The following is a 17,120-nucleotide window of genomic DNA, read 5'->3' on the forward strand; positions in this document are numbered from 1 at the left end:
AAGCTACAAAGACTTTGGCCGGTGTTCTCATTTACCACAGGTGATTAGGCGCATCCCATGTTACCTGACCAAGGTGTCACTTCCAGCTCCTCCCGGGCTGTAGTAGAGCACGTTTTCTAAAGACAGGGAGAACTTCAGGCCTTCTGCCTCTGAGATGTAGAGGTTGGTACGGTTGTTATCGTGGCTGACGCACACAAACACCTGGTCCTCCGAGGCATCAGCAACATAATATTCCTTTGGGATGTAAATGACAGGTGAGCAGGCTTCATACGTGTGGGCATACAAGCAGGGTTTATGTATGGGACAGTTTAGCATTTCCTCTTAGCTAGGTGAAAGTTATTCTTCCCTCCACCCATTTGTATTTTTTCCACTTGGCAAGTAAGTATCTTCCCTCTGCTTTTTGTGTTTCTCCTCCAACGATTGCTATCCCCTGCCCTCCGCCCTGCACAACCCACTGACAAAGTCCCCCAGAAGCAGCACTGAGTGCCAAGCCCCACCGGTGCCGAATGTCTCTCTGCCTGGACCCCACCGAGGCCACGGGTGCCTCGCAGCCGGGAGCGTGTCCCACTGCTTGGCCAAATGCCGAGCGTACTTCTCCTGCTCTCCTTTGTCCCCGCCAGCCTGGGGATGCCACAGAGCGTCTGGTTCACGAATCACTAGACCCTTTGCAAACCCTGGCTGTCCCCCTGGGCTCCTTCTGCCCACAGAGAAGACAGATGCTCCGGGCCATGCCAGCGGAGTCAGTGCGTGCTCGGCGACCTACCGCCCCACGCCATGGGAAGAGGTGAGGTCCCTAAAAGCAGAGCCAAAGCACTGAGATCATCAGCCCCTCACCGGGTATCTGGGCTTTGCTGCCACCCTCCATCACCAGTGCTGGAGGAAGTCAGTGACTGTCTGTTTCCAGACAGCCTCACACCCAGGACAGTACTGGCCCTGCGCAGCGCTCTGGGTTCTCCAGTGTTTCCCCAGAGGCATCAATTGCTAGAATAAAGTACCATCGTGTAAAGCACAAGATCATCCTAACGTGAGCTTTTGCTCAGCCAAATCCCCCCGAGCAGGGTCATACCACATCCCTTCCCAGCTCCAACTCCCACAGTGTCCAGTGAAACGCAGAGAACTGCTGTTGACATTTGAGGCTGTCCTTGGCGAAGGAGGGAGAGAGGAAATCTTCTCAGAAAGCACCACTTACCTTAATTGGATGCTTGGTTGCGAACTGTGCCACGCGCATTGGCTTGCGGTTGAAGGAAACCCAGAGCTGGACTGAAGGCAGCTGCGAGCTGCCTAGCAAATGCTGCGGCAGAGCACAGGGACACGTTAGGAGTAGCTCTTGCCCCCAAAATCACCCTGGTCTCCAGCGGCGACCAAAAGGCAGACTGGGGCAAACCCACAAACCACATGCCTGGGACATTACCCTCCCTGAGTGCGGGCAAAGCGTGGCAGCTGCCTGGGACTGATGGTGGGGAGCAGCATTCCCCGCTCCTGGTTTATGTTGCTGCAGCCAGCGCTCAGCAAGGAGAAAAACCACCCTTTCTGGATGGTTGAGTGGAGGTAAGGAGGCTGGTTTTAATTCCTCGTCTTTCTGCAGAGCAGTCTGTCCTTTCCTTCCTATTTTTAACAATTTGTGCAAAATGAAAGGCACCAGCGAGAAGCCAAAAAAGTAAAAAGCTGGGGATAACCTATTTTGCATGGGATGCCAATGGTAAGAACCTAAACCCAGATTTAGGCTCCAAAAATAAGCGGCCTGATTTTCCCAGGCTCTGTATCGCTAAGCAACCATGCCTCCCACAGAAAGGAGAAGAAGTCAGAGTACTGGATGCCTCTGCCACCCAGCCTGTCCTCTCTCCAGCGCTGCTGCTGCTGCGGCCGAGGTTTGATGCAAGCGCCCAATTCCAGACTTGTCTGAAACTGGCCAACAGCTGCAAAAAGCATAGGGGGGCCTTGGCTGCAGAGGGACCAAAAGACCGCTTTCGCTCACCAGCATCCTCTTTTCTTAGGAAACAAACTGAAAATCTAGCTTTCTTTCCAGGCTGGAGCACATTAGGCTACTTGGACCTAGTCCATGTTTGATGGTAATCCTCTCTGACAAGCGGCCTCCTAACCACTGAGCTGCTAAAAGCCACATCCCCCTTCCCCTGCCGCCCCCCACCCCGCCATCCCCCGCCTTGCTGGCCTTCCCAGGCATCCTGTGGTTTTTCCCGGGTCCCAGCTCTTCGCAGCTTGACCTATTTCTGCCCAGCCTGCTGACAGCAGGCGTACGGAGAGGCTGCCGCTCTGAGCCCCGCTGGGAGAGCAGCACCGGTAGGTGTTGCTTTGTCCACGGCAGCACGAGGTCAAGCGCGGAAGGCAGGCAGCTGCAGGCAGCCTGAGCAACACGTCCGCGACAAGCTGGGATGAGGTACAGCAGCGAGTAGCGTCGTCCCTAGCAAACGCTCTCACTACACTTTAGACACGGGTCCCAGCTGAAAGCAGAGCTATTGCCTGCTGTGGCCGTGGTGGTACTGTACTAAAGCATCGACCGTCACCGTCAGCAGCAAATCACTCGCGTGATACTTACCACCGACTTTGTTGCAAACATGTATTTGTCCCTGAGCTGGAAGTCTTCAACATCTTCCAGGATTATCTCTTTATTTTCTCGGCTTTGAAAGAAATCGGTGCTGCGAATGACAGTCGAAGTCCCAGAAGGCTCGTGCCGCTCAACGTACACCGTATTTGGCTTATCATAGGGCTCAACTCCCCTAGGAAGAACAAAAAAGGTGGTGGCGGCATTATCCCTGCACTCACCGAGCAATGCAGAAGGCAGCAGGTACCAAGGAGCAGGAGACCTTTCAAGAGATGGGGTGGGCAGGCAAGAATCAGGGGGAATGCGGAGCACCCCGGGTGCCCGTGCCGGTGGCTGTCTCTTGCCGCCCCGCCATGCCGCATCCCCACAGCGCAGGGTCTCTGCTGGGTGAGGGGAGCAGGGGGCCGGGGCCGGAGCACACTTTGGTACCCGGGTCCTTGGTTTGCACAGGGCAGCAAACAAGGCGAGAGGTGAGGAGTGAGAGAAGGCGGGAGCTGGGCCTAATGCACAGGTGCGATACATACCAAGAAAAAGACTTCACGTGTTCCTGAATCATTATCCAGGTCTGGCCAAAATCATCCGATTTCCAGAGCTGCAACGACAAAGGCGAGCGATGCCAGCGGGACTGGGCAACCAAACAGACCCAATCCTTTAAGAGACCCAACCTCAGGCAGCAAAGGCAGGACGGACACGTGTCCGTCGCAAAACCGTGAACTGCTTTGACGACTTCTCTTTACGTGGCAGCTGCCTGGAGCAACAGCGATCTTTCTAGCTGCAGGAGAATAATCCAAAGAGGAAAAAACTGCCCTTTAGTCTCCTACCAGAAGGATTTCCCATTGTCGGTTGATCCGCCTGGTTTTACACTAACTCAGAAATAAAAATAATTTGTTATAATGTACTTGTGGAGTGCGATAGCAAGGGTAAATAATTGGGCAGAGCAGTCTCCCCCTCGGAGGCTGTTACAACCCCAAGCACAGCCACAGGCTGTTGTTGCAGATCTGCAGGCGCTGGCATGGCAAAGGTCAAGAGGAGAGATAGTATCTTTGATGGTGCAACAAAAGCAGCAGCGATAAACAAGCCAGCCTGCAGGCACATCAGCCCCTCTGCAGACCCTGTCCCTCGAAGGGCAAGTGTCCCCAAAACCTGCCTGTTTTTTTCCAAGCGCTAGGGTGGCCGCCAAGCTGCAGTTTTTGCCTCTTTTTTGCAGGTACATGGATATGGCCAGCCAGACTCCAGCCTCGACAGTCAGTCGAGCAGCCTGCCCAGGGAAGGTACGGCTCCCAGCGAGCTCCGTCCCCTGGGGAAGGCATCAGCAGCGCCCAGCAGGCACCCTGCTACGACCGGACTCAAAACAGCATGGGCTGTGCGGGTACCCTGCTCGACTGTCCCCATTCACGTGTTGGGGGGATGGTTGTTTCATCTCCAACTTTTGTTTATGCTGCCTGTGTCTATCTGAAGGTGCTGTAATTATTTAGAATCTTTACCCAGTAGATCCAGGGGAAAAAAAAAAAAAAAAGTGTTTGGTTTCAAGAAGCAATTCGTTATGCAAGACCCAAAGCCAAACCACACGCCCACATGAAATACTGCAGAGGTCAGTCCTGCCTCAGCTGCAAGAGCTCCGCAGCTAGTTACGACCGCAATAGCTGGGGAGATCAATACAGCCAGGAGCGGTGTGGGTGAAGGACCAGCATAAATGAAGGAAAAGGGAGAGGAAATGTTTAAGCCAGCCATCCTGCAGGTATTATACCCTCACCGCTCCAGATGTCAGAAACCAGGCTGACCTGTAGGGAAGGGGGTGTCCCAGCCAAGCTGAGAGAGCTCTGCATGCAGCAATCCGAGATCAGACACCCTGGAAGGTCAAAACATGAACCCACGCAGTGCTGGCATGAGGCAGGGTGGCTCTCGGCACCCCATAAGGGTTGTGGGGCACATAATGGGCCAGGGGGAATGCCGCAGCAGGGCAGAAGCTGGATATTGGCCCTCCCGTCTAAGCAGAAGCGCTCACCTGTTTTTTTGGGTGAGACCTGTCGAAGCCCAAGAGGAGGTTGGGGTTTCTGCCATGCAGGAGGAGGTCCGCTGCTCGGAAGGGAATTGAGAAGCCTTGAATATTGTTGCAGAAGTCGGTGGTGATCCAGATGTATGGGACAAAGGCGTCCATGAAGATATACTGGGAAGAGAGGGACCGACAAGGAAGAAGGGAAGCAGGCGGTCAGCCTCCAGGAGGTCAGAGCAGAGCTCAGGCTATCGGTAACACAGGCACACGTCCCGGGGGAGCCTTTGGGAGGGCAGACTCCGGAGAGGAGGAATTTGCCTGCCCAAGCCACCCCCTCTCCTGCCACGCTCCGATGCTCCTGAGCATCGCAGAGCCGTACAGGAGGTAGGGCAGCCCGGCATGTCCCGCCTCTGCCCCAGGGACCCCCAGGATGGCCTGAGGGGCTCTCCCAGGAAGCGAGAGGACCGTGCAAAAACAGCCTTCGGTCCCCATCTGTGGGAGAGGGCTGTCCCTCCCTGGTGCCGCAGCGGAAAGGCCCATGTGAGCACCTGGCCTATGCGAAGGCAAGTTTTCAGCGTGACCCACAGATGTGGGTCAGGGCGATTGCACGCCCGGTTCCCGCAGCCTGGCTTTGGAGAGGAGAATACCTACAGGGATGGCAAGTGGCAGCTTCAGCTGCTGCAGGGCAAGGACATCTCACCTCACCCTAGGAGAGCTTCAGCCAGGAGAAAGGTGACCTTGATGTAGATAAAGCCTAAATAAATATTTATGTCTGTAGCTCTGTAACGATGCTAGTGATGGGCACGCAGCTCGTCGCTCTATTGGGACGAGCCGCTACAGATGCGGTCGCTCTGCCACCGCAATACCTTTACAGTTACTCCTCCCACAGCAAGGAGCAGCTATATCGCTACGGCCACCGTGGCATAACTGCCCCAGCACTGAGGGCCTCGTGTTCACACTGTCGGCAGCGATTAAGCGGCGCTGCCCTGCGGAGGAACCCGGCTGGGGCCGGCTGCCGCATCCTCCTCACCCTCTTGTTGTCGGCCGGGCTGTGGTAGAACTGGGCGATGGCCACCTCGGTGCTGTTCTCCCCACCGAAGCTGAACTTTTCTGAAATTTTCTTAAAACTCTTCCCGTAGTCATAAGACACGTAAACCTGCAAAGAAAAAGCCCCAGCGTGAGGAGCTTAAAGCTCTGGGTTCCCTTCTGACAGATTTGGTAAAAACTCAGAAAACTACAAGGGGGGAAGCCTTAGAGATTGCCTGAGCCAGCCTTTCAGGGCTCAAACCTGGGGGGCAACACAGAGGATACCAAATGGTTCTTTTTGTGCATCTGAACTCAAACTCATGGGCCTTTCTTTCATCTTCCCAGCACATGAGAGAAAGGCAGGCTGTAGCTCAGCAGCCGCCGACACCTCCCCTGGCACAGAAGCAGAGAAGGTGCCCCGGGACAGCGCCAGGTTGCATTACTTACATCGCTGTTTTTGGGACCCAGCAAAGACAGGCTGTCTCTGGCTAAGGCCACGATCACGTTGCTCTTCTCTCCTGCCCAGTGAACGACCATCTGATTGTGGGAATCGTTGAGGCTGACCTGCAACGCCAAGGAAAAGGGCACCCTGAGCCACAGCCTCGCCCGCAGGGACAGTCGGAGAGCAAACACCCGCTTGCACCACCCCTCCTGGGAAATACACAGATTTTGGGGAAACTCATTCAAACCAGGGGCAGAAGTTAAACAGTCCAGAAGGCAAACAGCAGAGGGGCACTGTGTGTCCAGCCCTTCAGACCTCGGATGTGCTCATGGACATGCTTGGGGCGAGCTCAGCTCCAGCCTGGAGTGCTAGAATGCAATGGGATGGCCTACAGCTGTCTGGCGTGCACCAAGGGCTTTGTCTTTCCACCACCATTTCCCAAGGTTGCTGTGCCTTCATCCCACTCCCACCTGCCCCTGCAGTCTCATTTAAAGCCCCCCCCTTTAAAGCACAGCCAAGCAAACCAGTGGCTGCTCAGCATGACGGGAGTTGGAAACCTCTGCCAACGTGACGGGGATTACGTGGACAGTGCCACTGAGCCAGGGCTGCTGTCGCTTATATCGAGGCCACTGCTCGCTGCAAGCCACCAAACGGTTAAAGAGAAGGCTTCCCTGGGGGGGGGCTGGCGTTGGAGCGTGGCCCCACGTGAAGCAGCATCTCTCATGAACATGTTGGCAAAAAGCATGTTCCTGAAGGGGTTAGTCTTCCCTTTATTCTTCCTCAGAGAAATAGGATTCGGGGGATGATGAGAATGAAAACAAAAACCAAGGACCAAGAAGTGATTTCAAATCCGGGCTGACTAGGCGCAGGGCAGCAGGGAAACAGAGTCACCTTTCTACGGCGACTTCTTCTGTACCCTAAAGGACGCGCTGGTTTCTAACACAAACGCAGTCGTACATGATCCCATTATTCCTCGTGCATGCATTGTATCTGGCAGTGCTGTAACTGCACCAGTCGCGAAGGGCCGGTTTCTATGGGGAAGATATCGCAGCATCGCCGTGGCGGGAGCTCGAGGCATAGGAGACTCTGGGCAAACCGGGTGCCTGTAGCGACCACTGCCAGCGAGCGGGGATGGCCAGCCTTGCCGGGGAAGCCGGGTGAAGTAGCTTGGCAACGGCCATAGCTCGGCCACACATGGGCACCCCCATCGCTGCAGCACCGGACATGCGTGCCCGAGCCCCCACACTCAGGGAAGCTGTAAAAATACAGGGCTAAGCCCTTCTTAGGCCTGATACCCTGCGGCTCCCGCTGACCCCGGGATCAGCGAGGAGCACCGCCTGGGGTAAGGGAACGGTTTAACCTCTGCCAGCAACTGGTAAATAAAATGCTTGGAAAAACGACATCTTTATTCTGGAAGGGCGGGGGGGCGAGTGAAGCCAGAAGCCCTCAAATCCCTCTTATGCAATAGGCTCACACAAGGTGGGGGGGAAAATCAAAACCTGGCAGGGAGGCAGCGAGCAGCCCCCAGGGCCGGTGCCCCCAGCTGCAACCTCCCACCAGGCAACCATGCCGTAGCACCCGGATAGCAAACACGGCGGAGATTTAGGTCATGCAGCAGCATCAGCTACAAAGCAAGCTGGTGGTAGTCTTGCACACCCGCTGGAAAAAAAAGAAGCGAGGCTGTTTGAGGATGCAGGGAAACAGGGTGGAGAAGAAGGAATTGCTGATGCCCACTGAGACGGCCGACATACAGCCTTGGGTCTGAAATCCAGAGCAGCTCTGCGCTCCCAGCCCCAATCCCCCTCCCCTCCTTTAAAAGTGGAATGACCCTATCTAAATCTCTTACATCTATATCAGTTATTTTGGGTGCAGCTTTTTTGGGTTCTCAGCTGTGCCCAGGCTGAGGTTGCTGGCTTCAGGCAAAGGGCTAGGTTTATTAGCCTGCCTAGAGTTTTGCTGTTACTTGGAGGGAAGGGGTATAGCGAGGGGGAGCCTGTAGCTGCACATTCAGAGACAGAAGCGAGCAACCCTGCCCGGCTTCCCTTCCCCAGGAAAGCGCCTCAAGAGAGATTTGTCTGCTCCCCCAAGGAAGGCCGAAGTCTGGATGTGCCAGACCTGTCCAGCTCCCTTCAGCCAAGAGGGGCTTGTTACTACCTCCCTGGCAATTTCTGTAGCACTTTGCGTTTTTTTTCCACAAGAAATCCGACACTAGGACAGTTGCAAAACCAGAAAAACCACAGGAGGCTCCTACTGCACCTTGCTTTAACCTCAGCAATAAACCTCTATAGCCTTTTTCTGCCTGAGCTAAAAGAGACAAGGAGCCCCAGAGAGACTCCTCTTCAGAGCAGGGAGACCTGGGAAGTGTAGTGAAACCCCAAGACCAGGGGCACCGTGTTTGGGCTCGGAGGAGCCAGCTGAGCCTCATTACTCATTAGGAGCCACGTGACCTCTGGCAGCCTAATTAGGGCAGAGCTGCTATAAAGGCCAAACTTGGCATGAGCAAGGTTTGGTTCCCTGGCAGGAGGGAGGAAGAGCAGCACCAAGTGCCTAGGGGCTGTGCTCAGCAGAAAGTTTAGGAGTAGTAAAAGACTGCTCAAGTATGTCTTGCTAAGGCATGTAAAGAAAGAGAAGCCACTGGAAGGATGCCTTACGCTGTAAGTCCCCCGGGAAGGGCTCGTGCAGCAGCGTCTCAGGTTTAGGAGCCTCGCACGTTTGTCTCTGCCAGCACGGGAGACCACAGCTGGTGGCTGAGCAGCCCTGCTATGGCCCTTTGGAGCTTTGTGGGGACCCGAATGGCTCAGGGGAGCAACAAATGGGTCCCTGCAGCACCGCACTGTGCCCTGGGTGTAAAGCACCTGATGTCCCATTGACCAGGACTCTTTTTGTGAAATAGCTTTGCAATAAGGCTGTTGTTATCTCTGACACAAGTAACCCTGCCCCGCTTGCTGGGACGAGTCTCCTTTGGCAGGAGCCCGCTGTCACAGACTCCCCTACCACCCCCACTGGGGGAAACCTTCCTTGGGAGCTGGTTTAACCTATGAACGGGCAACGGCTGGTGCCTAATGGAAACAGCATTTAGCATAAATTCCGCTTAATGGGGAAATGGTTTGGTCTTTGCCAAGTGATTAACTGTATATGAAATATGCATGAAATTCTAATTTGTCCTCCTAATATGTAAGGTGCCAAATGAAGTCCAGGAGGGGAGAACTGGAGCCAAGACATAGCGGAAGCTGCTTGTAGCTCTAGTTAACGTAGTTAATGCTGCTAGCTTCGCTCACACTATATATTTATTTTTTATTAACAGGATCTTCCAATAAAGGAATCCCCTGCAGAAACGGAGTGAGAAGACAGCCCCCGGAGCTGCTGTCCAGTGGGAGCATGCCCCAGAGCAGCTACGAGCTCCCTCGTGGCTCGAGGGGTGCAGCTGGAGCTGAGCGCTCCCAGCCTGGGCTGGGAGCTGGAGTGTCGCGTGGATGCGTGGCACCGTGCTGAGACGGTAGCATTGCCTTGACAAGCCTACAGAGGCGATGACTGTCGGTAGGTAAGCGGACACGGGTGCATAGTGTGTGGTGCCAAGCTCCTCGAGCGCCCGGGGCTGGGGCAAATGCCCCGATCCCGTGTTCCTCGGCACCTGCAATGCCTAATTGCCAGCTCCCCTTCCCGTTGCATCCCTCTCAGTTGCTCATGCCCAGAACTGAGAGGCTGGGGCAGGATTTTGGTTGCCAAGCTCGGCAGAGCCGGCTCACCCCTCGCATGTGACAAACGGCAGTGTTAGCAAAAGCCCCGGGCTCCAAAATGGTGCAGGCTGACCAGGAGATGAGCAACTCTGGCATGGGCACCTCACTGTAGCTGCTCGTATGGCTGCTGGCAGGCTAGACGGCAGTATCTCAGGCCTTTCCATTGCCGGAGGACTCTAAATCCCAGCCTTTGAGGCACCGGCGAGGCTGAGCTGCTCTGTGTAGGAAGCGTAACTTCCCCGTGCAGAAATCACACTGTTAGCCGTGATGAACCGCAAGCAGAAATATCGTGCGTTTGCTGATTTGTAATGGTGCCTAGCACCCATGTGCAGTGACAAGTGTCAGGACAGTGTTAGGGGCTATTCTTGGTGCCAAGCAGGCTCGGGAGCTACCTGTGTGCATTGATGGGTTTTCTCTGTTGAGAATTAATGCTCTAGCTATAGGACTCCAACCGTGGCTTGACCCAGGCGCTCGCTATTAATCAGGAGGTGATGCAGTGCAACTTCTCAGGGGCTGAGGCTCAAGGCTGTAAAATTGGGGGTGCACAGGCAAAAGACTCCTAGGGATCATTTATGTGTGTTTGAAGGCTGTCGGGAGATGCTTGCAGAAGAGGAATCGGCTAACCATTTTGTATGCGGTAGCTGGGGGAACAAGGATGGGGCTAAAGCAAGCTATTGCTGAAAGGGGTCAGAAGCAAAGCCGCAGCTCGGTTAGCACAGGGCTTTAAAAGGAAAGGTGCTCTCACCAGGGTCCTCATCATTCCGCCTTGCTGGAAACCGCAGCGGACAAGTGCCGGGCCTTTGCGTCCCCATTTCCTCTGCCTCCCCCCCGGCAAGGCTTACGCAATAGCCCAGCATCGTGGATGAGTCAAGTGTCATGGGTGGCTACTGCATTCCCGGCACGCCATGTTCCTCGTGCGCTCCTACTGAAGCTTCATTACTGTACCTTCTGCTCTGCTCCCAAGCATCTGTTTCTAGCCCTGCTGCGATATTTTAAAATACAGTCTGTGCCTGCCGTAGCACTGCTTGTGGCTTGGACTGAAAATGCTAGGGTCTGAAATCATTGATATGAAACACGGGTGACTCATTTCAGAGAGTGCCAGGCCCATGTTAATTTTGTTAATACTGAAATCATCTGCTTGCAGAGCTGTTTTCTCTCTGCTACCACCAACAGAGCTCTCCATTAGCTGTTGTTTCTAGAAGAAGGGAAAAGGGCAAGGGAGGTGGAAGATCGGGGTCGAGGCAGGAGCCCCGTTTACCCCACAAACAAGCAGGTCCCTCGGCAAGAAGGTCCCGGAGATGGGGTCTCTTTCTAAATTGAAGCGGGGAGGGGGGAAGGTGATGAGGAATCGAAGCTGCCCTGGTAAATTTGGGTAAGTGTTGATGAAGGTCATTCCCCCATAACCAAGGCACAGAGGAAGGCTGCAGAAAAGGTCTAAAGCGCTGCCGGTGAAGCATGCCACAAGCTAGTCGTTGCAGCTACAGAAACCTTAAGCGATGCCCCTGGGACGCCGCAACGCTTGCTTAGTCCAACAGCAGGATCTCTGAGGAACCTGCCAAAGGGGAAACAACGAATAAAAACACAAATAGCTTCCCTGGCTGCCATGGTGCCAAGAGCAGGAACTGCATGGCTTCCAGAGACCCGTCTTTCCTGGCAAGCTTGGGTGCAAAAGCAAGTGCTGGGAGAGGGGCAGGGGTGCCCGTGCGCCAGGCAGACGCAGCGATGGGGAGGGGTATCTGCCAATGTGAGGAAAGAAGGAAAGGATGGGGGGGGGTCCGGGAGCCTGTGGCCAGCCCTCCGCCGGGACATGCCGTCACCACCCAGGGTACCTCCAGAAGGGTAAAGTCTTATCTGGGAAGGTCTCTGCTGGGCTGGCAAACCAGGTCAAAATTAAGTACGGTTCAATTCCGATGCAGCATGATTGATGTCTCCGTTCACATAGCCGGATGGCATTTACCCTGCGAAGCACTTTCTGTCTTCTCTGAAAGAAGAAAGGCTCTTTGCCAGTTTGCAGGTTGTGAGCAAAGGGAGCCAAGGGGGGCTTTCTACTTGGGATGTGCTAACAGCCTCAAAAGAAGAGAAGCGTCAGCTCTCTCTGCTTGGGCACTATTTTGACCACACGCTAACAGTATTTTAGGGTAGCTCGCCAGCACAACCAGGGCCTGTGCAGCACGCATCGCGAGGGCCGTGGGAAGGGACTCCTGTGGCCGAAGCACAGCTCTGCCCACGAGCTGCAGCGTGGCTGCCGACTGCCCGCCTGCCCGTCCATGCCCGCCGCTCTAGCCAGGGGGCTCGTCTCCTGGGGAGTGCTTAGCTTTCTTGGTACTCTGCGAGTGTGCTGTCCCACAGTCATAGAGATGTTAACATCTCCTGCACACAGTCATCACTGTGGTGTTATGTTAATGGGAGGTGTTCTTCTCGGCTGTCTTGAAAAACTTCTGTCTTGAAGATCACTGAGTGGCATCATGGTGTGGTGTTGGTTTTAATCTAATGCAGGCTGCTTTAATGCATGTGGTACTCTGAGTGCTAGCAGCTGAGGAGGTCATCTTAGGTCTTTGTCAGTGTGGAGGGGTGGGGGGTGTCAAGGTCAAGCAGGTGGGCTGATCAAAGGTAATTTTGTAGTAAATGGCCTGGAAATGATGAAAACCTGGTCCTTTTTCTCAAAGACAGGATCAGTTATCACCAGGAAACAGGAAGCTTGAGAGCAATGAAGTAGGTCCCCCCAGAAGGGAAAGAGATGAGCTGATATTAGGGCAGGCAATAATGCCAGTTCAGGGGATGGGGAGGCACAGAGGTGATGGCTGTGCGCAGGTTAAGAGCACAGGGAGAGGCTTGAGGCCTCACAATGGCAGCATGCAGGGCGAACTGGCTGCCGCAGGAGCCACCAGCGGGTTGGACAAGATGTCTTTTGTCCCAGAGCAGTTTAAGGCAAAGGCTTCTTGTGAGTTGCGTGGTTTTGGGGGAGGTTTTGGATAAGCCGTTTCCAAAGAAGGGAAAGGGATGTCTGCAGACAAAGGTTAGACCTGTATGTCTGTATTATTTATTAGTGTAAATGCCCTCTGTAACTGTGATCCTCTCTTTTGCACCTCAGGAGCAGCAGACAGAGGCCGGCCTTCTGCCTTGGTGCTTCTCCTTGCTGTCTGCCACGGCTACGATGTGACACTTGTGAGATGGCCAGCCTCACGGTCACGGAAGACGCTTCGATCCAGCAGGCAGGTATGCAGCCTAAGCAGCTACTTTTCTTTTCCTTGTTTGTTGTAGTAAGTGAAGTCCTTGCAGGCAATGTGGTTCGTGGCCGGCTTTCCCCCAGGAGGGGACAGGATTTATGTGGAATGGTGGGGATGTACTCAAAGTAAAATCCTAGAGCCGAGTACCTGTATCCAGGTCTGAGTAGGGATGTGTAGGTGAGAGCACGGAAGCTGTTAAGGGACAGGAGGGTGGGCTGAGGATGAGCCGCTGCCTCGGTAGCCAGGGACTCACGCCAGGATGAGGAGGGCAGGGTGCAGTGCTGTGGTTGCTGAAAGGGGTTCGGGGAGCACTGCCGGCCCTGTGGGAGTGTAGGCAGCAGTTGTCTTGCCCTGGGGATGCTTCTCTGCTGTCAGTGGTGTCCCAGAAAAGACCTGTCATGTGTCAGTGCCTGCTTCGTAACCGTCTGTCCATTGGGACATTCACCAACAGTCCTGTAGAGGTGAGGGCCGTGCGAGGGAAGAAAACCCGCTCTGTCTCGAAGCCAATGGTTTCTGGAGTCGTGTGTTTGATCTCTTGATTGCTGGTGCTTTGCAGTCCGAAAGGCGGGGAAAAGCCACAAAAGCACAGGGTTTTAGGCTACTGGTCTTGCCATTCGCTGAGGTTCCCAAAAAGTTTTGCTGCAGCCACGCATGCAAGCTGTGTGAGCCTGCCCAGCAAGGATGTTGACTGGTGGTGAGGATCTGGACGAGGAATCCATGTAATGTTTTGTGCTTGTGTCTTTGGTGTCTAGGGCAAGAGGGCTCTGAGTCTGTTGCTGACAATGCCGAGTGAGCTGCATTTGGCTCCCGAGGAACCACAAAGGGTTTGGACCTCGTTCCTCTCCTCACTTCCAGCTGGGGTGATGCGTCCCTCCCTCTCGCTCCAGTCCCCTGGCGATGTCACCCACGGTGGCGACAGGCAGCACCGACCTCCCGTGCCGCACTTTCCTTCACCTCTGAGCTGAGCCCAGGCTCTAAGCCATGCCATGAGGCTCTGTCGGGACCGCAGTTGAGAGCCGGGGAAGGGCAGGGAGTTTCAGGGCACGAGCCAGCGCGTAGCAGATGGTCGAGTGACCTGCCAAACGCACGGGAGCAGGACGCGTCCCAGATAAGGGACTGCAGTGGCATGGCACTAGGATGCTCGGTGCAAGCGCTGCCCCTTATGATGACAGCCCTGAGAGAGAACCGCTTTTTGACTGCATGATTTTCTGCTGGTATTAGAGTGCCAGAAACCTGGAGAAGGAGGATGCAGGGATCATTGGGTGCTTGTGACAAGGCGCGAGACCCTTGAGCACCATGTTGCACAGCTTTCTGGCTTCCTAGGCATTGGTAATTCTGTGCGGTCAGAGCCGTAACGGAGGCTAAGACACACGGGCTCACTCTTCTCCCTTTTATCAAAGCAGCCCCTGATTTAAAGCACTGTAGCGCTCAGGAGAACTCAGAACTGTTGTTTAGTGCCAATAAACTCTTCCTGGTGACATGCAGTACCCAGGCTTTCAAATTTGTGCATCCCACCCTGAAGCAGCAGAAGGGATGGGTTTTGTATGCTAGCCTGAAACCACATGCCATGCCACCAGCGAAGAGTGACTTGGTTCTCTAGGCAAATCCCCTCTGAAAGCTTAAAGGCAAAGAGAAAAGACTGAACAGTGGCAAACTGTTCAACTCCCACTGCTTCCTATTAGTTCTGTTCCAGATAGTGCTGGGGTTACCACACCCTCTCAGATCTGCAGCTACATGTCCAGGTGATAGAGGCTGCTCCTGCCAAAGCAGCTCTCTACCTGACTGGGGCAGGTGGGTTAGATGAAAGCCATGGAGAGCTGGAAGGGAAAGTGCTCCAACTGCCTTTCTGTAGATGAGACAAGTGTCGTGTTTTTTCTAAAATGGGTAACTGTGTTTTGCTAAAAACAGCCAAACGTTGAGGAGGTAGAGGAGGCGAAGCAGATTTTCAAGGGGAGTAGGAACAGCTTTTCCCGTCCTCTAAAAGGGGGAACAGGAGCAGGGCTTTAGGAGCAGCACTGGCCCCACATGTGCCCCTCCAGTGGCCCTAGAGCCAGTCCCGCCTCGTGGCCGGTTCTTTCTCAGCCTACAAGCAGCAGATGGGAAATTATAGGGCACCCAGAAGGGAAAGTGCTAGCCAAGGAGGCAAAGGCAGATGTCGCCCAAGGCTCGAAGCCTCTCCTCGAGTGTACCTTGTCCCTCTGCAGGCTGATCTCCCCCCACCCCACCCCCAGCAGCCTTTCGGGCACGTGATGGCACACAGGCAGTGTAAACAAGGAGGGTCAAATGGGACAACACAGTGTAGTCTAGTGTGTGGGTAGTTAAAAAATACAGTAGACAAAGTCTCAAGCTTTCCGTAACAGGCACCTGGGCAGCCCGGGTTTAATTCCTCATCGCTCCTAAAGCCATGATCGTCTGGAAAAGGGGGAGCGAGGGGGAGCCTTTATGGTCCTGGCAACATAACTTGCCAGTGAATCCAGCCCAAGGAGGGATACTTTTCGAAATAGCTGTTTCTATATTTTTCTGCGATGAGCAACTCCTTTCCCCCTTTTTCAAGGAGTAGTGCAAGACGGATCAGAAATGCAGAGAGGAGCCCTTCTTACAGAGAAGGGCACAGTGCCTCACAAATAGCAATGTCTTCTACCAGAAGTCACCTCCCTCTGCCTAGCTTCTGAGCACAAAAATGTTCAACTTGAGCATCTCTAGGTAAAGAGCTGCTGCCCGCTCCCCGCTGGAGGGACTCGCTTTCCCATCCGGCAAACTAGCAGAGGGGATGATCTGGCCCATCTCATTAGCGTGTGCCCTTGGCCACCCGGCAGCTACCACTGCTCATCTTGCTGGAAACGAACCCGCAAGCATAAAATGCAAATCTGACGGTGCCGCTAGTTCGAGATGGCTCTGGGAGAACCAAGAAGAGGAGCGGGGATAGCTGTAGGCAGAGGTCAGCGGTACCTCACGTCTAAACGCCTGCCACTTCGAAGGGGGCAAGTCGCAGGCAGGAAACGAGCTATCAGATGTCGCCAGGGTCGCCTCGCCAGCAACCACCCCCCCCCCCCCCCCCCGCCGGGCGCTGCACCGAGGGGGTGCCGGCATCCCCGCGCGGGATGCGCTCAAACCCCTGCGGGCATGCAAGTTATTTTCCGAGCAGCTAGCGTGCAACCCGTGGGTCGTGTCGTGTGTGTGTGTCCCCCCAGCAGACCCGCGGGGGGCTGCAGCGCGTCGCGCTGTGGCCGAGGCCGAGCGGCGCGGCCGGCTCCCCGCCAGCCCACTCGCGGCACCAGCACCGCGGGGGGGGGGTGGGGAAGGATAGGGACGGACGGGACCGGCGACAAGCGGCTGCCCGCGGGGCTGGGGACAGCGCTGGCGCCCTCCGTGCTCCCTTTCCGTGTCCCGTCGTCTCCCCACCCCACCAAGCCCGTGGGGGGGGGGGGGGGGGGGCAGCGCCCTGCGGGGTGATGTAACGCGGTATGGGGGGGGGGGTGCGCCAAGCCCGCCTTGTGCAGCACGGTGGGCAGCCCCCCCCCCCTCCGCCTCCCCCCGCTTTCCCCGGCCGGGCTCACCTGTCCGTACACCTGGATGGGCTCCGGCGTGCGCGGCGCGGTGCGGCGGCTCCGCGGGGACTCGGCGGCGGCGGGCGGCGGGGCGCGCAGCAGCAGGGCGGAATGGCCGCCCGCCGCCGGCGGCAGCAGCAGCAGCAGGAGCGGCAGGAGGCGGCGGGGGAGAGGGACGGCCCGGCGCGCCCCGCCGCTGCTCGGCGCCGCCATGTTCGTGCCGCCGGGACCGAGCGGAGCCGAGCCGAGCCGAGCGGAGCCGCCGCGCCGCCGCCCGGAGAGAATGTGCAATGAGCAGCGGAGCCGCTCGGGCGCCCGCATCCCGCCCCCGCCGCCCGCTGCCCTCGGGGGATGCTCGGAGCAACCCCCCTCCTGGCGGTCGGGAGAGAGGGCGTTCTCGGCTCTTCGGAGGGTGCTTGGGATGCCAAGGAAGGAAGATGGGAGAAAGTTAGCGTAAATGAAATGAAGGGAAATGAAACGGCAAGAAATGAAGTCGAATAGAATGAAAATAAAATGAAATGAAAGCATCGCAGCTGCTTCCGTCTGGGGGATGCGCGAGGTTTCCCCCCCCAAAAGAAGCCTAGTTG

General features: G+C 55.7%; 1 protein-coding gene across 1 annotated transcript in view; it reads right to left on the reverse strand.

The window, feature by feature from the left end:
* SORL1 (sortilin related receptor 1) overlaps positions 1-16,801 on the reverse strand; it is a 50,737-nt gene extending 33,936 nt beyond the window's left edge. Inside the window, exons 1-8 of the mRNA XM_052786468.1 lie at positions 16,543-16,801; positions 6,027-6,143; positions 5,584-5,709; positions 4,566-4,727; positions 3,085-3,152; positions 2,555-2,735; positions 1,190-1,291; positions 65-234 (exon numbers count right to left, since the gene is read on the reverse strand). Of these exons, the coding sequence (XP_052642428.1) occupies positions 65-234; positions 1,190-1,291; positions 2,555-2,735; positions 3,085-3,152; positions 4,566-4,727; positions 5,584-5,709; positions 6,027-6,143; positions 16,543-16,746 (1,130 nt within the window). The 5' untranslated portion in view covers positions 16,747-16,801. The remainder of the gene's footprint in view (positions 1-64; positions 235-1,189; positions 1,292-2,554; positions 2,736-3,084; positions 3,153-4,565; positions 4,728-5,583; positions 5,710-6,026; positions 6,144-16,542) is intronic.
* Positions 16,802-17,120: the final 319 nt, after the last annotated feature.

This window comes from Harpia harpyja, chromosome 4 (genome assembly GCF_026419915.1).
Source record: "Harpia harpyja isolate bHarHar1 chromosome 4, bHarHar1 primary haplotype, whole genome shotgun sequence".
In the NCBI taxonomy this organism is placed as follows: Eukaryota; Metazoa; Chordata; class Aves; order Accipitriformes; family Accipitridae; genus Harpia; species Harpia harpyja.